Source organism: Onychostoma macrolepis, chromosome 16, assembly GCF_012432095.1.
Source record: "Onychostoma macrolepis isolate SWU-2019 chromosome 16, ASM1243209v1, whole genome shotgun sequence".
Lineage (NCBI taxonomy): Eukaryota > Metazoa > Chordata > Actinopteri > Cypriniformes > Cyprinidae > Onychostoma > Onychostoma macrolepis.
In genome coordinates, this window is record NC_081170.1 from 16699554 (window position 1) to 16725849 (window position 26296).

Consider the following 26296-nt stretch of genomic DNA (forward strand, 5'->3'; position numbering starts at 1 on the left):
CAATGACGCTGGACGTCGACCTATATAGTGGGTGGCTCCGCCCCTAGCTCGAGCGCTCGAGCGTCATTGGCCGGTAAGATTTACCGGCGTGATGCAATAAGGCTTCAGTATTTCGGGAGGAGGGGATTACCCCCAAGTGTAAGCTACGCAGTGTCGAGAGACCGAACTTGATAGGGAACTCCTTTAAGCCCAGAGTTTCCGAGTTGGGGGCGTATCAGTGAAAAAGCATGTCTGATGCAATGGATGCAGCCAAAGACTAAAGATATGCAGCGTCGGTAAAGTTGCTGAATGAAATTATAAAATTACTATTTTTTGTAATGTACAATAAAACTATATAAGTTATATACACAATGTTATATTAATGTATAATTATAATTAGAATATATAATTATTCGGTTTACATCACCTTCATAAATTAAATGAAAAAGGAAAAAAGAAAAAAACACAATGATGCACATTCTTCTTTCAATATTTTGTAGATGTAGAGCTTAAAAAAAAAAAAAAAAAGTTGAATTGTGTAGAAAAGTTAAATCGCTATCTTTTTCCGACCAAAGTGACTTGAACGCAACCGATGTCGTAATAACGACTTGTCAACTCGTAAGTACGAACGTCCCAGGAGCACTTGAAGGCAGCATAATAACTGTTTTCCCCAAAGACTTAATTTATAGTAGCTGGAAGGTATTGATAGTGAAACAGATGTATTGTTGTAGATCAGGGGTGCCCAGCCCGGTTCCTGGAGAGTTCAGCTCCAACCCTGATCAAACACAACTGAACCAACTAATTAGGATCTGAAGGAGCACTTGATAATTACAGACAGGTGTGTTTGCTGCGGGTCGGAGCTAAACTCTGCAGCAGATTGGCCCTCCAGGGAAAGATTTGAGGAACCCTGCTATAGAAGAACCATTTTTGGTTCCAGTCAAAGGTTCTTTAAAGGACCATCTCTTTCTTACCTTTTAATAATCTGAAGAACTTTTTTTTTGCCACAAAGAACCTTTTGTGAAAGAGAAAGGTTCATCAGATGTTAGAGGTTTTTTATTGAACCATTTAGACAAAAAGGTTCTTCTATGGCAGGGGTTCTCAAACTCGTTCCTGGAGCCTCCCCAACACTGCACATTTTGCATGTCTCCTTTATCAATCACACCTGATTCAACTCATCAGCTCATTAGTAGCAACTCCAAGACCTGAAATGGGTGTATCAGACAAAGGAGATATACAAAATGTGCAGTGTTGGGGAGGCTCCAGGAACCCCTGTTCTATGGCATTGTAAAGCACCTTTATTTTTAAGAGTGTGTAAGCTATATTTTATATATGTGTATATATATATATATATATATATATATATATATATATATATATATAAAAGAAACTTTAAACCAGCGTGATACTCTTCATAAATCAACCAGTTTTATTACAGAAATGGTAATAGAAGTTCACAAGATTAAAAAGGAAATTTTACTATACATTCATGATACAAAAAGCTAACACAAGACAAAAGAAAAAAAAAATCCCCCAATTGTAAAGTAAGTTTGTACCTTCCCCACCGACCAATATAACCACAAAAACTCTTGCCAAAAAAAAAGGGGAAGCAACAAGGCTAAAGCTTACCTTAGGGGTGGCAAAGCTGAAATAAATTGTGCTCTCAACCAAACATGTGTACACAGCAAACAATAGGAAGAGGTGCTCAAACCCTGGTGCTCCAAACTCACAACTGTGTGCTTCACCCAGGTGACTAGACTCCCCCTCGCTGCACTCAGCCTTGAACCAAACTAGGGGGAAAAAAGAAGAGAAATTAGTGGGTCCAGTACAAATGCAAAAATCAAATGTTCACACAAGAAAAAAAAATAAATACATAATTTGATTGATTGATTGATTGATTACCCAAAAGGCCAGTTAATGGAATAATGTAGCGTCCTACCTTGCTGGCAATAAAGCAGAACCACTTATAATTAGATTTTAAATGGAGGACACGCTACCAATTCGGCCTAAACAGCTCGACTCGGATCATCACACTCAAAACAAACACAAAAACAAAAAAGTGAAAGCACAAACATTACATTTTCACACCAAAGGAAACCAAAGTATGAAAGACAGCTGCACGACCCGCAGCTGGTCATCAAATGAACTGCAGAAGACTGCAGAACCACCGTAATCAACCATGACCTGACTATCTCAACTACTGTGACACTGAAGACCGAGGGGCGGGTATGCCGTTCTAATGCTTCCTGCCCATACATTTAAATACTCTGACATTAATTATCCCTACTCACTCTCATAAAGGGACACCCACCCAAAGAAGGGAAGCCCATCTCACGCTGCCACAATCAATTTAGTTTTCCTTTTACATAGGGCACCTCAGTATTGTAAAGTGATGGAAGGCGTGAAGGAAGAAGAAAAGCGTTCTTGGAAATTGTGACGGTAACAACTCGGTATTTAGCAGCCTTTATTTTTTTATTTATATTCATTTTCTATCTGTAGAAATTTTACAGTGTTTTTAAGCGTCTCTTGTAAGTGGATAGTGTAGGCTACTGCTGGAACCCAGAAAACAAAAGTAAGTAGGCCTAATTATTTGTTGTCAGTTTCATTATTTAATTGTTTTATTGAAATAAGTATTATCTCCCGAATTAATATCAGTCATTAAATACCTTTAAAATTGCACTAATTGCTTTATTAAATGCAATAACAAAATAAACTGAATATTGCATGATTGTAGTCTATTGTATGAAAAAAAAAACACTAAAATATATATATTTTTTAAGTTGTAGGCTAAATAAAACAAAGATTATTGTAGTATTTGCTCTAGTCACAGTTTTGATTTCCGCCTTGTGAATTTGAGTAAAAAAATTATAGTTATTTATTAGTTATCTGTCATTAACTCAATGACAAATGAAACGCAGTGCAAATGAAAAACAAAAAATGCTGAAAAAACACTCATATACCTCTGGTGGGTGTAAAATAATGTTTCTCATGTGATTTATGAAATCAAATATATTGATGTGGTAGTCTGGAATCAAAAACAGCAAGAAAACTTCTTAGCAGTGCTGCCAAATTAAAAATTCCAAAACAAATACATGTTTATTCTCTGGAAGTCGGGCTAAATGAGTAAACACTGTTACTGCATTCCTGACATGGGTCAGACCCTCAGTCACCTCTCAGATACCAAATAGACATTGCCTGTAACATAAATGCCAGATTTAGTTTGGTCATCAGGATCACATGTGACAGTTTCTTGTGTGCCTATTTGGATTCTTTCTCATACCCTGACTATTCATGGTGGTGTCATTCCTTGGTTTGTAGTCTACTCGGTGGTGTCCATGTGTTGGCACAGATTAACTAATCAGCTCGCATATGAAGGTAACAACTGTGTTGTTCAGCTCCTTTACCCCCAATGTGTCTGCTCTCCTAGTTAAAGGGTTAGATCACCCAAAAATGAAAAATTGCCAGTGATTTACTCACCCTCGAGGCATCCTAGGTGTATACGACTTTCTTCTTTCAGACGAATCCAATCGGAGTTATATTATAAATGGTCCTTGCTCTTCTAAGCTTTATCATTGCAGTGGGTGAGTGTTTCTGTTTAATAGTCCAAAAGACTTCAAATAAAGCACACACATCCATAATAAAATGTGCCTCACACGGCTCCGGGGCATGAATAAAGGCCTCCTGTAGCGAATCCATGCATTTTTGACAGGACAGTTTTTAATATAACTCCGATTGGATTCATCTGAAAGAAGAAAGTCATATACACCTAGGATGCCTCGAGGGTGAGTAAATCACAGGCTAATTTTCATTTTTGGGTGAACTAACCCTTTAATTTTGACATCCCCTATCGCACCCATAGTCCTCCAGGATCACCTCCATTTCACATAGGGAATAAACACAAGCTTGCAACTGTGACATACAGTATAAACTCATAAATGGTAGATGTAAACTCATAATTATGTCAAATCAAGTCACAGCTGTACAAGACCAAGCAAAGGAAAAAGTCATGACTTTACTGCAGTAAAGTTACTTAAACATGCAATGATTTGTACCTACTATAATGTTTTATGTTTTCTACAGTGAAGAATTTAACAAGGCATAATGACAGAAGATTCTTCTGCTGAGTTGGATTTCCCATTTTGGACTGTCTTGACAGTGTGACTCTGAATATTGCAGTGACTGGGGAAACAGGAGCAGGAAAGTCTGCCTTCATCAATGCATTTCGAGGTCTGAATGATGATGATGACAATTCTGCACCAACAGGAATAACTGAAACAACAAAGGTCCATGCACCCCCATCCCACGAAGTCAAATGTCAGACTGTGGGACCTGCCAGGGACTGGTATGCCTAATTTCAAAGCTAACAAATTCCTCAAGGAAGTGAAATTTGAGACATATGATTTATTTATCATAATTTCCGTACTTTGGACTGCCACAGAAACGTGAAGGAGCTAGGAAACCCCAAAGTGTTCCTCATATCCTCTTATGACTTGGGAAAATATGACTTCCAAGACCTGGTAGATACCCTAGAGTCAGACCTTTCAGAATACAAGAGACTTGCTCTGGTCCAGTCTTTGCCTGTGTGCTCTCTGGCTATGCTAGAGAAGAAAAAAGAGGTTATGGAGAAGTTTATTTGGCTTGCAGCACTGGGCTCAAGTCTGGGTGCCGTTATCCCATACCCTTTATTATCTCTGGCCATTGACAAGACGGTTTTGATGGCCTATCTTGTAAGTTGTCATAACGCTTTGGGTTTGAATGAGCAATCACTCATTAAGCTGTCAGAGAGAATGAACAAGCCTCTCTCACAGCTGAAATCAGCTATAAAGTCTCCTTTAGCATTAGCAGTGGTAGACAAAATGGCAATTAGGCCTCGTACAGCTGTGACAAAACCAGTGAAAAGATTAGAGGATCTGCTTGATACTAGATTTCTTGTAAACAGTTTTATGAATGCGACTGAGGCCTTTAGATCAACACAGATTGTCTTGCATGGGGCACTAAATGACATGATAAATGACATGAGACAGGTCCTTCAAGCTGCAGGTTTGGATGAATAAAATCAAGCTAGCAAAGAGACGTTTAACAAAATTTTATTTTTTATCAGAACATCAAAATACAAAAAAGTTTATTGGCCATACGTCTGCATTGGGTAACTTGCACTTGCAGTTAAAATGTTTGTAAAGAAATGTTATAATGAATATTGTCCAGTTACGTTCTTCATATTTTGTAATAGTGCATGTTAAATGGAATACTTAGAATGATATGCATTTAGACAACAAAATGGGTGAAATGTGTGACTTTGTACTGTTTAAGGATATGTGGGAATCTGATGGTTTGTGCAAATATTCTGTCAACTCATTTTATTATACAGTTGTGGAAATGAGCAGTAATAACCTCATTGAATGTTTAACTTGTTTTACAATGGGCTTTAGGCCAAGGGTCAGAATCTGTTTATATGACCTTCTTCTAAACAACATATATTTTCTTTATATTCTATTTAATTTAAGTGAATTTGTTTTATGCATATTTTTTTATGAAATTACATTCATTGAAACAAACAATAATAAATGTCAGGTGTTAAATTTCAGGATTTACTAGTATTACTACAGGCTTGAAGGGGTTTTCTTTTATTATTGAAAATGTGTGGTTTATTATAAACAGGGACAGAGTCTGAATTTAATAAAAAAATTAAAAAAAAGTTTTCTTGTCATTATTTCCATCAACAAATATATAATTGTCATCCAAGCATCACTTTTTGTTTCATTGTGCTACCTTCTGCTTACACAAGTGTAGGACATATTGGCAGCTAAACTGATGAATTGTTAGCAGTATTGGTTTAGTATTAGAAAGCAGATTGGTGTGTGAATACATAAGGTCTTAGTAGGAAGGGGAAAAAGCCCAACCATTTCTTTACAGGTTTATTTTTGGACCTTTCATCAGGTTTATGACACATTTGCCCTTAAGCTGTTGAGCTGGGTGTGACAGAGTAATAGATTAGTCCAGTTCTTATCACTGATACCTGGCATTGACTTGCAAAGTATTTGTTTGTGCTGTTACCCATAACAATATGACACACAAAAAGTTGACCTGGAAAGTACATATGGAACAAACTACCAACAAATTAATTAACATAGTTTCACTATAACTATTTCTATGATTTTCAGGTCCACTAAAAAAAATCTAAATATTATGTTATAGTATAACTGACGCCTCTGGTAAAGGGAATGCACACGACGACGATTAGATCTGACTTTTCAGATATTTAACGAAGAGCCAAAGACAAAGATGACAGTGTATTTCACAGGCTGTAACACAAACAATAACGGACAACCAAACAGATCAAAGGAAGGACCTTATAAAGATGACTTGATGAGGGTAGCACAGGTGAGGAGGGTTAACTAATTATTAGACAATGAGCAAAGGAATTAATAAACACAGGAACATGACCAAATAAGGAAAAACAGGAACCAAACAAGAACATAAACATTACAATAACTTATCTAGTCCATTAAAAACTTTTTTAATGGTCTGCACAACATGCAAAGCATGGTGCATTTTTTATAAACATTTTATTAATCAAGAAACAGTCTTAACTGTGAAGTGAAGAGAATCTGCATTTATTACAATTATTACTAACGTATATTAAAATAGTACCGAGATCAACGGGTTCACATATTTTTACTGCAGACCAAATTATAACTGTATATCTTCAATTCTTTTGCAATAATTAGAATAAAGCAATTGCAGCAAAATGTGGTACCTTTTCTTGTGTTTCAAAGACATCTGATCAGTCACAGACAGAAAAATACTGAATTATACAGTATATTAAACAATTAAAGATTATTTAATTCTATTAATATATTATATTGCACACCAGTCGAAACAGAAATCAAGTCAGTTTAAAACAGTTTAATGCTGCATCATATCTTACATTTCTATGTTTTTTTGTTATTTATGTTCCTTTACTTTTCTTGCTATATAATATGCAAAAGCACTTGTCCTGACAGTGTTGAGGTCACTGGAGAGTGCACTTTCCAAACCTACAAAGTCAAATGCACACCTGTCAAGACTGTTGATGAGAAACATCTGCTGTCCAGACAGTTTTGCCATCTGAAGCTCCTGGGTATATTGTGCCCGAAGCCCATCAAGTATCTCAGTCTCATCACAGTACAACTCACTTTGAGTCTGTAGATGCTGGTCTGCTTTGGTCTGGACCAAGAGGTAATGTTTCCTTAATTCTTCAACTGCTTTGGCTAGTTTTAAATGTCGTGCTTTCTGCCAGTCTGATACAATGATGATATAGAAGTCATAACAATTCAAGTCTTGTTTCATCTCATACATTGAGTAATCCATGAGTGCCTCTATGCCGGATATGTCCCAGAACCGGACATCTGGGTATCCCAGACTCATTGCTGGGTTGCTGATGGATTCTGAAGCTGCACCACACTCTTCATTCTTCAGCCCAATTAAGGCATTTACCAAAGTGGACGCTCCAGAGCCTGTCTCACCCAAAACTGCAACATCCAGCTGAAAGCGACTCAAAGCCTCCAAAACAACGCTGACTTTCGCAGCTCCAAAGCCTGTGCGCTTATACATATCCTGCAATGCTGTGATGTCCTCTGTTTCAAGTTTCCCAGTCTGTTGGATGTGATTTGTAGCATACCTAAAGTAATAAAAAACAGAAATTACATGAATGTTAGGATGAATAATATTTGAAACATTCATTGTTTGCCCTCTTTATTATTACTATTTTACTCAGAAATGCTTTCAATATATCAGTCATAGATGCAATGAACTCATCTATGATGACAATGTTTTAATTTCTGAATTAAAATTAATAGTGTATTACATAAAATATGGCAGGGTAATAAAAAGCCTAAGAGTATTTCAAAAACTTTTATCTGAAACAGAACAGGAAATTATTTCATAGGGAGGACACAAGTAAAATAGCAAATAAATTGACAATTTTTTGAAGCTATAAATAAAACAAATATTATAGGAGTACATTTTGCAAGAAAATACTATACTACCCTACAATAATTCAGATTTCTACTTCAAACTTTCACATCGTTTAATATTCTCCTAAAAATGGTACAAAAGCTTTTAAACACCATATGAAACCAACATAGTTACAGTACAATTTACAACCATGTAATTACAGTATATATACTCACCTTGCCTTTAGCCATCCTCCATGTAACATCTTGTCCAGAAAATCTGAAAATATCTCTGCTCTAAGTTGAGAAACCTCATCCTTAAAAGTGTCCATGAGCTTCTTCATCTCATAATTTTCTGTGTCATGTGATGACACTAGGAACACATGCGGGTCTAGTTTCTTCTCCTTCAGATATTTCTCACAGTCTTGTCTCATTTGATCCAATGCATGTATTCTAGAAACTTTGCTTTTCTTTCTACGCACATCATTATCAATTTTTGTTCTAATGAAATAAAATGGCTTCTTTCGTTGCTCAATTTCATCAATCAACAGCATGTTGTTTTCTCTGACTCTCTCTGATATCACAACCATGAACATGTCATATAGGTCAAAGTTCATTGTCTTTACATAACTCTTGGATGCAAAGGAAGGGGTGCCCATCCCTGGAAGATCCCACAGTCTGACGTGTGGGAGATTTGGATGCTGGTACATGGTTGCTTGCTTTGTGGTTTCCACAGCTCCAGTTGGAGCAGCCCCAGTGTCATCAGGATTCAATCCGAGGATCGCATTGATAAGAGAAGACTTTCCTGCACCAGACTCTCCAGTCACAGCGATATCTATCTTAAAATGGTCAAAAACCTCCAAAAGAGCCATAAGCCGGTGGGGGATTTCTTTAGGGCTTTCAGAGGCAAACACATCCTTGATTTTGTTGAAATGATCCTCTTGTATTTTAGCTGGCATGTACAATCTATAAAAGAAATAGATTTATAGATACACAGTATGCCCGTTCTAGCTGCTTTGTAACACATTTTAAGACGTTGTGTGAAGCTATAAAACGTTTAAGCACAAAACCGCGTTCATTTGCCGAAGTTAATTATCTTGAAATGAGCGCTACTGAATTTTGATATGAACTGTGCACTTGTCAACTAGACGGTCTTATAAGTGAAATGTAAGAAAATAACATCGCATACATAAATATGTAAGAGTTGTCGTGTTTTTGAACAGATTGACAAATAAATCCACTCACCCATTATCCATTGCGCTCCCGTTTATGTTCGTTTCAGTTTCCACGAAATCCAAGGAAATCGAAAGTAGTAGCCTATCCTATGCGATGTGCGCCAAACACATTAACACAATTAAAACACTGTCATAATCGAGCTTGTTTAGCGATTGCTTTTAAAATAGCCGACCTTACGAACACGACCCTGTTTCTTCACGCCAAATAACAAATGTAAACACCCGCGATTTCACATAAAGTAACAGCAGGAGGGAGGAGGAAGTGACGTTCTGAAAGCTAATCTGAAGGCGTGTATGGGCCATTCTACAGAATTGGTCCAAAATCGGAGTAGGAAACGTCTTGGGGGAAAAAATAAATAAATAAAATATCTTTGTCCAAAAAAAAATGTATGTATGCAAATTGTATCCAAGGCACATATTTCTAGTGTGCAGTTAATTTCTCATATTGTATTTTCATAAAGTTTTGGAATATTTGTCCTCTCACCAAATTTGTCACTACCGAAACACAGTGATATTAATTTAATTAGAAGGGTTATATTGACCTATTAAGATTTTGCTTAAATCTACATTGTAAATATATTTTTTTTGCTATTTTGTTAAAATTGTTTCAGAGGTACATAAACAACAATTATATACCGAAACTCCACCAAATGTTTTGGTAGTGACAATTTTAGATACTTTTGAACCTAGCTCAAAGATGCTAATCGGCACATGGTTAGCTAGCTAGCACAGTTCTGAACAGTGGTAAACATATAAAATTAAATGTTATGGAATAACTCCCAAAAAAGTGTGCTTAACTGCAGAAAAAAAGGTGTTCGGTAGTGACGTTCCTTAAAGTTACACAGATTTTCCAGACTTTTGAGCACATACCTCAAAATGATGGGACCTATCTACTCACACCTTGTAGCTATGAGAGAGAGGGACACAGGAATATCTCCTATTCATAAATTTAGGTGCGTAGTTAAAAGCAGTCTCGGCCAATGGACTAAAACATACATTCTCGGTAGTCACTTGACAAATGCGGACACATTTACATAGTTTCATAATTTACAACGAAAATGTAAAATAAATATTTTTTGAACTCTCTTTTTAAAAGAATTAGATCCTTTAAAAATAACAATTGAAAAATACACAAAAATCATTTCAATATCATCTTCATAAGCTGAAATTTAGGGTTTAGGGTTCGGGTTCAGCCACCTCCCAATTGAAAGTACCCAATAAATGATGATTTTATATTAAGCTTACTGATAAATGCTATTGTGGGTTTCAATAGATAATAGAAGGATCTTAGTAAACATCTAAGATTTGAATACCTAAATGTTTTTTTTTTTTGCTTGTTGGACAGCAGTTTGCACCAATTCTGTAGAATGGCCCGTATTTTTTTATTCTTATTATTATTTTGTGTTTAGCCAAGCATATAAACCTACATCAGTGTTATAATAGATAAATGAAATGTGCACTGTTTTTAATTTATTTGTAATTGTTTCCATGATTCTCAATTATTTTCACGATTTCTAGTATTTGTACAGGCTTTACATTTTTATTTCAATGTTGTAATTAGCAATTAATTTAATTTTATCTTTGAAGCAAATTTCTTATGTGACAGCATTAATTAAAGTTTCTTAGAGATCCAGTTATCTGCATCTCCTGCGCTCCATCAAGCCACTCCCATAATATCTGTCACCACTCAAATTAATGCACGACTCAGATTAACTGTATAGCATGTGTGTAAGACTCCAATACAATTATAAAGTCATTATTTCATCACTAATAAATCTTTCAATGAGTAAAACTGGCTGTGTCTATAGTATTATGGACTACACAACATAGTTATATTATTATATTGTTTTATTATTTTCAAATTAATTTTTAAGTTATAATTATTTTAAATTATTGTCCCTGGATCAATAAAGTAGTGGTGGCTGGGACATATTTTAAGTATAAATTCTGCTTAAAAAGATGCAATCTAATCCTGTTTACATGAAATAAACCTGCTCCCGAGCAGGTTTAAGTTTACGGACCTGTTGCTATGAGCCTATGACAGCAAGTCCAGGATGAGCTTCAAAGAACCAACCAATCCAAGATCAAGCAAAATCATCAACAATCAAATCCAGCTAACTGAGTTAGCAATGTAGACCTCAAAATCAACACAAAAATGGTTCACTGGGCACTAAACCAAGCTTCTGCTATGGCCATATAACCTCCATGTTCTCTAACCTCATCAGGCATTATAGGAGAAAATTTAGAGCTGTTAAACTTGCAGATGGAGGTTTCAAAAGGTATTGAATAAAAGGGTACCGTTAATTGTGGCCAATGTGTATTAGAGAAAAACATTTATTTCATAATGATATTTCCCCCCCATTTAAAAATCTTATTCTCCAATGAAAGGAGATTTCACAGCCTTCTTTGATCATATTTACCATGACTGTATATAAAAAGATTTTTTATATATATATATATTGATTGATTGAAACATGAATATTAGCAACAGAAATGTGTTGGGTTATTGAATGCCCAGGATTAACCCCCGTGTTGCTGTAAGCCACCTGCTCGGCCTACTTCCCCAATATTCTCTCTGTGCATCATATAAGAAAATGGTAAATAATAACAGTATTACAGATACCAGGACTGGTGCTATTTATTTAGATATATTTTCTTATCTTTCTTGCTTCTGCCAGCTTAATTTCTTACAGCAACCAGAATCATTTAGTGTGTTGATGTGCGCAATCTCTAGTTTGTAATGTTGACAATCTTTCAGTTTTAGTGCAGACATCAAACCAGTGATTACATGATGACTAACTCATACATAATAGAAAGACTGTTTATGTAAGATTTTATGATTTTACTTGCTCAGATTATTGGCAAAATGGGCCCGCAATAGATCACATGTTGTATGGCTTGAAGTTAAGGTTTAAGTTAACCTTGTCACACTATAACTGTAACTGTGACAAATCATGTGAAACTCATTATAAAAGAATGAAAGAAACAAGAAGCATGCATTCAGGTAAATCCCAACCACTTCTAAACATACAGAAATAGGTTACTCCATTATTTTAACACAAATGGAGTTCTGTCTCAATCCAGCAGAGGTGATCCATAGATCGTTAATGAGAAAGTCAAAGCAGTACTATGGAGCAATCAGTTGTTATAATTCTCATTTAAAGCCAGCCTTGGAAAACATTGCTTTATAGGACAGATCTCTGAAAGTCTTTCTAGGCAGTGAATAAATATTAATAAATGTTTGTTTACATTCTTTTACTAAATATTAAACTGTGAACTTGCAATGTTACTGTTACGTACTGTAGTGTGAAATTTTGTTTGGGGTTTTGGTGTGACCTGAAAATATTTCCACACGTTCACACTTTCATCTTATTTAGAAAAAGTTAAACAACATATATTTTGATATATAAATGGAAAAATCAGCTGTTTGTTTTATTTAAACATTTTTTATTCATTGTGGTCTGTCAAAACACAGTGCTTGCTGCTTGCTCTAAAAATTTAGTAGGCATGAGGTAGAATTGAAAATTTATTAAAAAGGTGTGAGCAGTAAGATGCTTGTTTTCTGCTGTCAGTGCAAAGGTCAATGGAGCTAATATTCCTACATGCATGTATGTTCTGAATCTGGTGACTATTGAGTCCTTTGAATAATTTTGGTTGTCCAGTGTTGCAGACATCACAAGATTGCTTTGTCACCTGAAGTCTGAGGTGATTTTCCCTGTCAGGATGAAGTGTTTCCATCTATCTCCCCATGAATGTGACTTCCTGAGGGAGATTCTGAATCCGCCACACCTCTGTCGTGCTCTTCTTCTTCCTTGTCCCTTCTTTTGTCTTTCCTCTTCCTTTGTACACTTTCTGAAGGCCCTTCCCAGGACACCCCACCTACACAGACAGGAAATTGTTTCATCAGATATGTCATTTCAAATCCTGCCACCAGATGTCAGTACACGTTTCACAAGTATTCTAAAGATAATTAATGAAAGAAATATCACAGTTATGATAAGCATGCAAGAGAAAGTTAGTTATGATACCCACTGTTTCTGACATATGGCAAAGAGGAGGGATGGAAGTCTTCCAAAAGTTCCTCACTTCTGAATCCAATTAAGAAGCAGTAAAAGGTTAACAGAAACAGACATTATCCTGCAAACTTATTACTTATTAATGCATCAAACATTCGACTATAACTACAGTAACTCCAAAATGTATTTGGACACTTAAGGCATTCTTAAAATGTGAGAAATGTAACTGCATTAGGTGAAAACTATCAAACCAAGTGGCATCTGAAAGCAACTAGCATGGTAGCTAACTTTTCTGAACTATTTATGCAATGAATTTTGACCACTTAATGTCAAGGTTATTTTTAGTGGATGCATGACGTCAGTTAGTGCTATATCAAGTTCACACAGATATCCTAGCAGAGGATATAATGCATTCATGCATTATTACCATATACTCGTAAGGAGAATCTTATCCATGTGTACTATGTTGTAAAAAATAATGCTTATTCAGAACATTTCTTACCTATCTAAGGAAGTTCGCCTTAGCATGTTTTCTGACCAGGAACCGTGTTTGACTTTCTGCAGAGAGAGAATGAAAACTGATTCTCATGATTACAATTACACTAAATTTACTTACTAACCACTAACTTAACAAAAGTAACATTATTCATTTCATAATTAGGTTACCAACCACAACATGATTTAAAAACAACACAGAAAAATAGACAGGCAGACAGACAGATGAATCTAGACTGGCTGACCTGTGTGCCTATGCTCAAGGATCTGGAGGGCGGCTTGGGAGATGGACACGGGGAGAGTGAATGTCTTTTGGGAGGAAGGGGCGGAGGTGACAGACTGGAATGGGGAACTTGATACTCCTCCTGTGATATCTGAAATAGTGAGAGAGCAATGAGATTAAACAACCATTAAAGTCAGAGTGAACTGAAGAATTGCACAGACTCAAACCTACAATTACATTCACATTTATTGCATAAGCAGACATTTTTCATAGCAAAGCAACTTGCGGTATGATAGAAAAAAAAAATACTATGACAATACAAAAAAGCTAGTTTCAGTTTTAAAAAAAAACAGCAGACAATATTGCAGACAATTAATTAGTTAATTAATTGCTTAATAAATCGAGAAAGTCAAAAATTGTGATTATGAATACAATACAATTTATCGTACAGCCCTATCTGAACTGAACCAACACAGAACTGACTTGAGCTAAATAATGACACATATTACAGCTGCGTAGCAGAATCAGAATAGTTTCCATAATTGATTCTGCTCTTTTCTGTTTATCACTGTGAAGCTGCTTTGACACAAGCTGTACTGTATAAAGAGCTATAGAAACAAAGGTGAATGTTCGATTAGTTTTTCATTCAAAGATGCTCCAATTTTAAAATTCTAGCCAATATTCATTCTCATATCATGGCTACTAACAAACAATTGGTCAATATTAAAATTCTGTTTAAATGAATAAAATAAAATTTTGTTTAAATGAAAACAATTTAAAAAATGTTTTTAAAAAAATGTAAAAATTAAATGTTATCTTAGCATTTTGCTACAAGTGAATTTAGGCATCGCAACATTTACATTATATTACATTTAACAGTGTTTTCATAGATGGACTTTAAGTGAGCTTTAGATGGTGACAAAAGTAAACTAAATGTTTTAACTTGAAATGACCATTCACAATTAAATATCTGTAAACAAATTTCTAAATCTCTAATATTGGTTTATAACTGATATAAAACAGATTATGCAATCACCTATAATCTAGCCATTACACTGCTGTATAATTTTATAAATCGGTTACCTGTTTTTTGGTTTAATGTAAATTTAAATGGCAGTGCAAGGTCTAGAGGTCTTGACGTTTTGTGTGAATGCGGTTGATTATATAAAAATGCAAGCAATGGAAATGAATATTTAAGAACTCTAAACACACAAGACTAAACATTTAAGAGTAAAATCTCATTAAATTAAAAAAATATATATATTAAATTTAAAAAAAGTGGGTTTCAGATTGCCAAGCAAAGAATTCCTGATTCCCATATTACATACTCTCACCTTTTTCATACAAGCCAGTTTTTTCATCACCAGTTCCACATCCTCATGATCCTCCTCCTCATCTTCATCTTCCTCTTCTTCCTCCTTCCCCCCTGCCCTCCTGTCTCTCGCTGGCAGGTAGGGCTCTATGAAGATGGACTCTGTGCCTCTGATGTCACAGCGGCAGTAGGGGCACGTGTGCCCGTCTGACTTCTGCACATCAGAGGGAGTGACACTTTCAACTTTCAACACGCAAATTCTCATTATTTAATGCACAAGGGCTTATTTAATGCTCCCTAGGGCATCCTACTCCTGCACATCACACCACAAGAAAGACTTGCTTATCTCTTGACATCTTACGAGAGTTGCACCAGTCTTTGAATGTGTTACACTGTAAGATGTAGAGCTGCAGAAATGCATCACGTCCTCTAATTCTCTAGGGTAAATGTTGTCTTAGCATGCAATGAAGTGTGACTTGAGAGAAGTGGAAAATCAGTCATACTACACACATATGCTTGATCAAACACAGGCAGGAAGCTTGAGCCAAAATGTCAGGTAATGTTGCATGACACTGTGGCAAACGTTATATTTCATGCGGAACTGTTTTCTGAATGACTTTGCTTCATGCAAGCATTTAATTATCAGTTTATGTTACTGATTTCTTTCCAGTAAAATAATTGTAGTCTAATGAGTTCTATTTATGATGCTTATATATATATATATATATATGCACCACAGTGGAAAACGCAATCATCACGTATAGCTGTTCTGAATGTGGTTTTTGGGTGTAACTTGACCATGATTGATTGTGAGTGTGAATGCAAGTGTGAATGGGAGATGGAGGTGGAGGTCTGAGCACAATAAGAAAATAATATACCTGCCAGCCAGTCAAGCAGGGCTGACACAGCAGATGCCCGCAGGGCTGAATGCGAGTGTCCTTGTCTCGTTCTGTGCAGATTTTGCAGAGCTGAAATGTGCTGCCAATCTCACAGTATAATTCATACTGCTCCTAAAGAGAGAAATTCAACACATAAAGGAGAGAGGAAAAAAGTGCATCTTGCAATAGAGACAAAAAATGCACAAAAAAAGAGAATATTTCAAACTCTAATTTAGCTTTAAAGACACATATGCAAAAAAGAGGAACACATATAGGATAGTGTAATGTGTACATTAAGAATGAAAAATATAGGCAATAATTGAATGTAGTATAATACAACAGTAATCATTATTATCATTACATTGTCTTTATTATTATCGTTAAATTTTCTTGTAACGTGATCCAAAAAAAATACAAATCTGAACACTGTAGTGTTATTTTAGTATCATTGAGATACTATTATAGTTTTTATTAATAATTTGAATCAGTTTTTATTTTTTCATTTTACTTTAAAGTATGTCATTTTAGTAATTTTTGTTTATGTATGTATGTATGTATATATATATATATATATATATATATATATACACACATACACACACACACACCTATATACACTACCCGATCTCATGAAAGTGCATATAAATAGTATGCCAAATGAAACTGAAAACTTGTGGTATCGATACGCAAAAATGGACTTTGGCGTGTATATGCTACGTAATGGGTAGGATGCGTATCATATGTACGTGAAAACTGTGTATTATATGCACGCCAAACACGTATCATATATATGCCAAAGTCCATTTTTGCGTATCAATACCACGAGTTTTCGTTTTTTATTTGGCGTACTAGTTATAATATAAATAATAAATATAAACACAAAACAACTATATAAAATGTTTTTATATAGTTGAGGTATATATTGTATATATTACCTCTGTGACTTTGACTCGACCCTTGTGAGTCGGACTGCACAGTGTGGTGAGGTCAGGGTTCACATCACGCCCATCTGGATATAAATAGCTGTAGATATATGCATCCAGATTATGTTAACATTATGATGTCAGATTTAATTTCAGTCTGCTTTTTTCTATAAGATTGTGAACTCACCAGCCCTCTCTGAAACCTTGTATGAGTGCTTGGTAAAGAGGTGTATTTTGGGGAATGGTTTGCACAATGTTGCCATCATTGGTCACATGACCAATCGCCCACTGGCCCATTTGTGTGCAACTGAGACGAAAGATGTAGCTGTGGAGAGAGCCAGTAAGAGTTCAGATCTAAACCACTGTCATTCTAAGGTTAAACCTAGATGATCAATCTGTCATATTTTGGGGTTATTTAGGCTCTGCTATTGCCTGTAGTGTGTCTTACCTGCCAGGACGATGTCTGTAGTGCTCTAGTCGGACCCTGACCTGGTCGTAGGTGAGAAACGCCATGTATCCTGGGTGAGTTACTGCTAAATGATTCCAGTTTCTTAACAAAGTTGACCAGGGCTAAAGGGAGAATAAAAGATTACACAGCTTCATATTTTGAAGTGAATAAAAAAACCCTCAAATAAAAAGTAAGATAGGGAATGAAAGGACCAGGATGTAATATTCTATTACTGGTACTTTCCATGAATAGAGTAGAAGGCCTGAAACTTAAACATTTATAATATATAAATGTTAAAATTATCTACTTCATTCTAGATTTATTTCATATGATTTCATTTATCAGGCATATCTAATAAGTCATGGAATGTTCCTGCTGTTTTTAATAAAAGTTCTCCTCAAGCTTAGGATACCTGAAAAAGCCTGGTGAAAATATCAAACTCAAAGACGGATATGTGATCGTTACAAGTGAGATCAACTGTGGACTTCAAAGCCATGGCTTCCATTCCCTCTTCAAAGTAATGAACCCTCCTCAGCTGCTGTTTAAAAATGTTCCACTGCACTATACATCTGAGAGAGAGAGAGAGAGCGAGAGAGAGAGGGAGAGAGTGAGAGAGAGAGAGAGAGAGAGAGAGAGAGGAGAGGGAGAGGGTTGACTGTCCAAAAATGGATGCGTAGGGTTTGAATCTTCAGTACACATTAAAGTAAATTATTTTTGTCATACTTGTGTCCAAAGGCTTTCCTCCAGAAATCTTTGGCCTCTGTCTTTGTAATTCTATAAGTATCACCCTGAAATCGTCCCCCAGGAAACAAAGTTTGTAGCTCATTCAACATGTGGCTGAACAGCAGTGACAGCTTAGTAAGATTTCTCCTGAAAAAGAAAGCAAATGTAATATTTTTTACATTTGAAGAAAAAAAATACATATTTTGTTTGTGTTGCACAAATATTACACAGTAAAACACATTTGTCTGTATAAGGTGGCTAGAAATACTAGGTGCACAGAAGAGATGTGGTGATTTTTTGTTTTGTGTACATATGATAATAGTTTTTTTGATGTATTATAAAATCATGTTAACAGGTTGCATACACCTAAAAAGAAACAAAAGACTGGCATAAGCACAATGCACTCTAACTTCTAGAAACAGGAAGTAGTACTTTGATGCATCCTGTCCTGAGTGTCTGTGGTCGGGCTGACACAATTTTCCATTACTAATTGATCAAAGAGGTTGCCATGGTAGCATCAGCATCCTCTACACTGCACGGCACAGATCGGCACCTCTCATCTGTTATACTCTAGTCAAAAAATTATTTAACATAATTAACTGATTGCAGATTTAATCTTTATATTAAGTCAAAATATTTTATTAAAGCACACAAGATGTAATATACATTATTTTTATAAAATGGTGTAGTAATTGATGTTTCAACTTTTCATTGTAATATAATGTGTGTTTTTTTTATGTGGTAAATATGGTTATTATCTCAGTCTTTCTTCATTCAACATGTTACTTGATCTTTCTCAGTAATTATTTGTAAAATTTACTAGTCAATTGTGAGTGAAAACTGTTTCAATGGCAGTTTTTTTTTTTTCTTCAGTTTTAACAGTTTAGTTAGTAACAAGTGTTGAGATGCATATACATAACCTCTCTAGCTTGGGTGCTAAACTGACCAACCATGGCTTGTATGCAACAGATTTTTCCACTCAGACAATATGACTGCTTTGTTTCTACTTTTATCTCTAGTAGCTTAGCCACAAAGCCCTCATTTTGTCTTACCTTTTATCTGAGCTGCTAAAAGAAAGTACAGCGCTTCCGAGGCCTGAAGTTTCCTCTAGTCATGTTCTTAAATTTTCCACCACATACTGTCCTGTCCACTAACCATGTTGACATGGTTTCATCGCTGCCAGCAATCACAAAACAGGTGAAATGAGCTCTATTTACCCACATGTACTGTATTAGGTTTGTGTGGTCATTCCATTCTCTCTTATAGTGAATCTATTAAATTAATTGGTTACAGGAGAGATATAATAAGCTATTTCATGCTTCTCAATGAAAAATCTGAACTTTGAGGAATGGGGTGTGACCCACTGTATCCATTTATCAAATATATTAAACATGGTGTTAAGATTATGTATGTATTTTGTCAGCATATCAAACGTGTGTAAAGTATGCATACATGCACACATAGTGGTACTTCTTGTATCCTTTCAGATTTTTCTCAACACTAAAGGTCCAGTTGTGACATATTGAAATATTGTGAAATATTGAATACATTGGCGCTCAAATGGAAAGTAAAAAAAAAAAAAAAGTTGTGACTTGTAGGTCTTGCCATTCAGCTACACGCAGAAGAGAAGGTAAACAATTTGCAGACATTGCAAACAAGCCCGTTATTTACTGTTGCTTGGAGATAAATGAGGAGTAGACCAAATATTATCTATTGGGTCTCAGGGATTTTATGTTATTCTTTAATTTGATATATTATTTGAGGAGCATATTATATTCTCTCTTTTTGCCATGCATAAATAAAAATAATAATATTAATAATAAAGTTAAGTTTTGTGATCAGGAAGCTAACAGAACTTCCACTGCTGTCCCGAAACATTAACATTAACATTAAACTGCTGGCCTCCATCGCCAGAGGAAAGTTTCCTCCATTTCCATGATAATGCCACACTATACACACTGGTCATTAGTAGTCACAGCAGACCAGGAACCTGGTAAAGCCTCGCAACAAAGTCTAAATAGGGACAGCTATCTTTGTTTTCTTAAGACTGAAAATAAGTTGTTGTTAAGGTTTATTTTAGGAACTTTTTTACTAGGATCATATTTCCCTCGCAAAACTGATTCGCATCTTTATACATGTGTCAGTATAAGTATTTATATTTACATTCTTCTGACAGGTATTTTTGCTAAACATTGTAATTCTATTTATGGGTACATGAAGCGTGAAAATGTTTAATCAGTGTTGCCATTTCATTTGATGACCAAATTTGAAAACTTAAAATAGTTTTAATACTTAATGTATTTCTTCTTCAGTTTTTTTTTTTTTAATAAGACTGTTAACAAATCGTTAACTGTTACAAAAACCATAGAACCATTATTAAAGAAGTGGTGATAAGTCTTGAATTAAAGTAGTACTGACATTTCCAGATTCTTCAAAGTTACCAAAAAAGTGATTGTATTTCTGTCCCAGCTATATGATAAATTTTCGGTAAACAAACATTGTAGTTCTGGTCTATTCAAGAAACCTGTTAACCAGTTTAATTTACACTTTATTTCTCTCTCTCTCTCTCTCTTTCTCTCACACATGCAAGCGGTTTACCTTTTTATATCTATCTATTACGTTAAGGTTCTGACATGTGTCTGAATCATCTAAAATCACTTTGTTCACACGATTAAAGTATAGTTGATACAGATATCCACTTTTATGCATGCAAATACATACTAATTTATAGTTTAATGTATGATTACGCTTTATTTTGATAATCCACTTGACATATTACACTATGTAACTTTGCAACTACAAGTCAACTGACTCTCATTAATTTACAATTACATGTCAAATGTAGTATGAGTGTTTAGAGCGTTTTTGAGCATTTCTGTTTTTTTTGGGGGGGGGGGTTATTCATTTATTATTACAAAGTATGCAATAAATACTTTTGTAAAGTATTACAAAAAAGATTCACAATCTTGATGGAACTACCTAAAACAAACAGGATTAATCTGCTTTATTATCTATATACCTTGTGTCTGTTTTTTGAACTTTTAATATCATTCAGTCCACTCAATTATGATCATCTCTGAGATGTTTGAATGTGGCCACCTGAAAAACACACATATCGAGTCCAGTAACTAACTAGACTAACACTGACCTCTGAGCTGCTTGGCTTTTTCTTACCTATAGCTTGATGTCTCTTCAAACATCTTCTCCTTGCCATCCTTGAACAGCAGCACAGCTCTATCTGCCTTGTCCAGCAGTTGTCGAATATGGATCCTCAGATAATCACCCTCGTCCCCTCGTGGCACGGCCATCATGGAGCCCCTGTAGGGGGCCCATACTTCTGTCAGATGGATGGTGGTCTCCGACACTAGTTCGGGAAGGTACGGCGGGCTGTTTTTAAGACCCAACCTGGGATCGGTGCTCAGTTTATGTAGTTTGCCCAGTCTCCTGAGAACTTTATCAAGATGTTTACGGTCCGTGCTGGTTGGGGACTGGGACACGGATTGAGAAGTGTCAGGATCTTGACTAGAACGTCTAGCCGTTGCCATGATAGATGAGATATATCCAATGTGTCACACGTGGAGTGCTAGTTAAGATTCTGACGTGTCTGAATCAACAGTCATTGAAAATAGTGTTGAAAACAATCATTTCCTTCACACAGTTAAAGTGTAGTTGATGCAGATATCCCCTTTTATGCATGTAACTCCTGATGATAGGTTGAGTTTATGGAAAACGTCATTTTTTGCAGAGCTAGCATGAAAAGATGAAAACCTCCAAAACTATAACTTATCAAACAACCAGATACAATAACAAGTGGTTAAATCACATTCCCATTATTCTCAGAAAAGTCATTATTTTTAGGTAGCGTGATTTATCTGAAAACCACTTCCCCAGTAACTCTTTGTCCTGTTATCACCGATGATGATATAATGATAAAAACAGCTCAAAAGCAGTTGGAAGTATGATGATTTCAAAATGAACAGTCATCTTACCACTGCAAAACTTTCTTCAGTAATCCAGTTTAAAAACCTTGTGTTGTCCATGTCAAGGTCCACAGGTCAGATGAAGTGAGAAGAAGTGATGAGAGACGTTTGACATCATTGCCACATTCGTTTCACAGGATACATTCTTCACGAGCAGAACGAGAAAAGCTGACTTACCCAAACAACACATGCGCAACACCTGACAAAAAACTATGCAGGTTGGTTTCAGCGAAAAAAGAAAAAAGGTGCAAAGTTCTAGTCATGTGTCCTTTTGCCATGTCTCCATTACAAAGATGTTGCAAACAAGGAAAGAGAAACCCAAAACCATGACACCAAAAATAGTTGAAATACTAAAGCTTTACTCTCAGATCTACCGGCCTCCAGGTCCCACCATCACTCCACCCATACAGACATCTAGTGCTTTTGCTCAGTCATTATCTCTCTCATCCATATGGGTTCTCTCAGTCTGTCTGAGTGTATCTCTGTGTCCTAAATTTTGAAGAGGCACTCACGCTCATGCTGGTTATGGACAGGAACTCAACTGCACACATTCACCTCTCTTTCTCCCTCTCTCTCTCTCTGATCAGTTTCCGGGTAGCTAACAGGCAGACAAACAGGTTTGTTTTCTTTGTGTGTGTGTGTGTGTGAGAGAGAGAGAGAGAGTGAGCCGAGTAGCATGGGCTGTGTGCAGTTGGGACGCTGTTTGAATTGTGGTGTATTGGACCGACCATGTGTGAACGACTTCCTGAATACATAATAAATGACTATAGAGGGAGGGAGAGTTTAGGGCTGGCCTTAAAATGCATTAGACTACTAAACATTAGATTATTACATAATTAATACTAAAATGTATAGGCCTACTATATTGATGTTTTTCATGCTATAATGTTAAATAATTTTTTAATTCAAATTCTATATTTAATATATTATAAATTAGCCTAATATATTTAAAATAAAAATATAAAAACCTAAACAAATAAATAACAATCCTAACACTAATCAAACACTAAACAAGATTTAGACAAAAAAAAAATAAAAAAGATAACTGATGAAACCAAAGGAGGGGAAACGATTTAGGGACTATATTAAACTGCTACTGACAGCTAGTAGCTGACGACGTTTTACTTCACAATTGATTCTTTGTGGCCCTCTAGTGGACAAAAAATTATTGGCATATTCTTCTCTGACAATGCAATGACGTTTATTTACTTATATATGGGTCATTCTTCAATTGGGGTGGCAAATGAGAGGCAGAATTTGTAAAAATGCTTGTTTGTTTTTTTCTAATAAAATATACTGCTATGCATTTAAAATTTGTTTAATATGCTATATCCATTCAAATGAAAGCTTAAGAACATTTTGATTTTTAAATAATTTCAATCAAACACTGGTGACCCAGCCACTTATGTCTATGTCATTTTGAAGTAACACCACAGACTTTATATTTCAAGTTACTGTAGGCTCTGTGGTGTTACCAGAAAAGACAGTAACACCACAGACAAATCAGCCTAAATCCAGACTTTTCTAAAATGGAGGCTGCCATCATGAGAACTTGATTAAAATATGTAGAATCTGCAAGTTATCAACATAACACCACAGACACTAATAAAGTGCGGCACATGAAATTGTCAGAAATTTAGCTAAACTTAAGAAAATGAATAAGAAAGAATGTACTCCCCATGCACCTCTCAGATCAACCAGCACCTGCAGTGACATTTACACACAGGAAGTAGTCCAAATAGATTTCCTCTTTTTCTTAAAGGGGCTAAATCCATTGTGGTAACACCACAGACATGAATTTGGGGGACACAACTTTTTTCTTAAATATAACAAAATATGTATTTTTTAAAACAATTTAATAAAATTGCACATGTTAAATAAAATCTATAGCCACATTATAACCACTTTATTTGTGTTAAAAATGTTATATTGTTGCAATTACATTTCATGATACCTATCTAAGGTATGGCGGGAACATGCATATTTTCTTACAAATGCAATCTCTCAAACTCAATTAAGTATGTATTTTATAACAAAAATGTAACTATTAATAGTGCACAAATTGTGTTTACCCTACAGAAAACAAACATGCAAATATTTTATAATTTATTGGTATTTAAAGTTTATTTCAACTGTTGTAAAGTAGAGGGACACCACTTGCCACCGCAATTGAAGAATGACCCATATGTACTATTTAAAGTAGGTCTATTGTATTTGGGGGAGGGGGTATCAGATAATTTTTTAATCTGGATTTTTTTTTTTTTTTGTGATTCATATTAAATAACTGCTCCATTGCTCCGAAGCAAATTCTTCCATATGTAATCATATAATATGTATTTGTGTAGTACAAGAGAGAGTTTTTTTGTAGTTATTTAAAACTGTTCACAAATGTACATTTTCTCTCATCGCCAGAGGGCGCTGCTTCACTGCATTTCAGCATCAGTCAGTGACTCTTATGACAGTGATAGAAGAGCCAGACAGCTTTTGAAAAATGTGCAAAATGCTATTAGAGTTCTTAATGAACGATTTTGCTCTCTCTGTTGCTACATAACACATGTCCGCCATGTCCATTTTGTATAGCAGGATAAATTATATGGTTAAAATTTTACAATTTGACTAGGCCTATTGGTTTGTTTGCAGCCTTTTTTCCCCTCTGAAGGCAAAGTATGAGTGGTAGGCTACATGTAAATGGAACATGCTTGGGGAAAAAAATACTTAAAAATTAAAATAGAAAAACTGACCATATGACTGTCTATAGATTAGATTAATGTATCAAGCACATGAACATTGTGCGTTTAGGCCTATTGTCTTATTCTCTCCCTCATGTCCCTCCAGGATTTAACAAGTATTATATTTCAGCTATATTGTAAAATGTATTTTGATTATGCAGCAGCAAACCTAAAGCTAAATTGAATTGCGTGTTCAATTCAATTAAAAAAGTTCATTTGCAGATCCTAGAATCTTATTGTTGATTTTCCGTTGGCCCATGGGAACTACACTAGCTGTGATTCAGCATTTTGACGGTATTGTATGTCATCAGCTGACAAGTTCAGACCCACCACTCTTCTTGGTGTTTTAGGGACTTTAAACACCTATAATTTTTTTCCGTTTGCTGTTCCATACCCACTCAACCCCACAATGAAGGAAAGTCCCAAACTGGCCCAGGTAACTCCAAACCCCTGGTGTGAGGAGGAACTAAGGCTATGGGGTGTAGGTGGAAAGAGAGGGGTATAACAAAGGTTTTTATTTGCACATAATCTGATACTGTATTTTTTTTTTCCAAGATTTTTTATTTGTACAATGTGATAGATAGATGCTAATGGTATCAAACTCCCAGCAAACACAAAACATTGTCCTAACATTTGCATTTATTTCCGTTTTATTATCATTATTATTGGTTATTTCCATTCCAAACGAATGGAAGGAATGTTCTCTTTAGGTTTTATTTTTTAAACCAAAAACCTTAACGTTTTCAGAACGTTCTAGGAACCAAAAATTATTATCTGGGCTAGGCCTATCTCTTTAAGGGACCTGATCAAAATGGGGGTGCTTTCCAGATAAGATACAGACATAGCATATGAAAGTCAGATATTTGTTGTTGTTATCAGGTTGAGTCATAAATCTAATCTCTAATGTAAAAAAGGACCATGTTTTATCAGTCCAATCAGTCACTAATGATCCGCTGTCCGATGTGAATGTGGTCAAATACAGGAAGACAGAAGGCTGAGCCTGGCAGGTTTCCCGACAACAGCTGAGGGAGATCCCCGCCGGAGATCCAGCCTGCTTCCTACCAGGCACCAGAGTGAGCATTAAAAAAAACAAAAAGAGTGCGGCTGAAAGGAAAGCAAAACAAAACTACACACCTGCTCTCCAACAGCTCGCGACACATTCATCTGCTTTGAGATATGAAAACACAAACGCCGACGAAAGATTCAAAAGACAGATTCAAATACGCCAAAGATCGAACAACTAAACCGAAACCGATTCCATGTTCCCGTCCAACAACAACCACCCAAAACGAAACTCTGAACTTATTCGACAAATATAGTGATACTAATTGCAAAGTACAAAGTAACCTAATAAATGCTTAAGTTTTCATCTAAACTGCAAAGAGCTTCTGCAGCGCGTTTTGAATCGTGTCTCAAATGGGTGC

The 26296-nt window shown here is 35.6% G+C and overlaps 2 protein-coding genes and 1 pseudogene across 3 annotated transcripts; 1 reads left to right on the forward strand and 2 right to left on the reverse strand.

The window, feature by feature from the left end:
• Positions 1-1404: 1404 nt before the first annotated feature.
• On the reverse strand, positions 1405-26138 carry cblc (Cbl proto-oncogene C, E3 ubiquitin protein ligase). 2 transcript variants are annotated; one of them, XM_058746459.1, is made up of 13 exons: positions 21338-22693; positions 18164-18310; positions 17853-18009; positions 17441-17562; positions 17180-17317; positions 17005-17092; positions 16070-16201; positions 15214-15405; positions 13902-14030; positions 13664-13719; positions 13178-13233; positions 12839-13024; positions 1405-1766 (listed from the first exon to the last, which is right to left on the reverse strand). In XM_058746459.1, the coding sequence occupies exons 1-12, from the start codon at positions 21706-21708 to the stop codon at positions 12864-12866; spliced, it is 1749 nt and encodes a 582-aa protein (XP_058602442.1). In that variant the 5' UTR covers positions 21709-22693; the 3' UTR covers positions 1405-1766; positions 12839-12863. The 2 variants fall into 2 exon arrangements, with proteins under 2 accessions (XP_058602442.1, XP_058602441.1); XM_058746458.1 differs by lacking the exon at positions 1405-1766 and adding an exon at positions 26007-26138 and having other exon boundaries at positions 12456-13024; positions 21338-25930.
• LOC131521674 (interferon-inducible GTPase 5-like) lies at positions 3126-5033 on the forward strand (annotated as a pseudogene).
• Positions 5047-9435, reverse strand: irgq1 (immunity-related GTPase family, q1). The gene is made up of 3 exons (XM_058746460.1): positions 9156-9435; positions 8148-8876; positions 5047-7636 (listed from the first exon to the last, which is right to left on the reverse strand). The coding sequence occupies exons 1-3, from the start codon at positions 9164-9166 to the stop codon at positions 6922-6924; spliced, it is 1455 nt and encodes a 484-aa protein (XP_058602443.1). The 5' UTR covers positions 9167-9435; the 3' UTR covers positions 5047-6921.
• Positions 26139-26296: the final 158 nt, after the last annotated feature.

Bases quoted from the DNA above. Each gene is read 5' to 3' on its own strand.
- irgq1 (XM_058746460.1), bottom strand. The intron at 7,637-8,147 runs GTGAGTATATAT...TTATTACTTTAG, and splicing joins GGAGGATGGCTAAAGGCAAG to GTATGCTACAAATCACATCC.
- cblc (XM_058746459.1), bottom strand. From the start codon at position 21,708: ATGGCAACGGCTAGACGTTCTAGTCAAGATCCTGACACTTCTCAATCC. The intron at 16,202-17,004 runs GTAATATATACA...TTCTCTCTTTAG, and splicing joins GTCGAGTCAAAGTCACAGAG to GAGCAGTATGAATTATACTG. The intron at 15,406-16,069 runs GTATATTATTTT...TCTGATGTGCAG, and splicing joins CCTGCTTGACTGGCTGGCAG to AAGTCAGACGGGCACACGTG.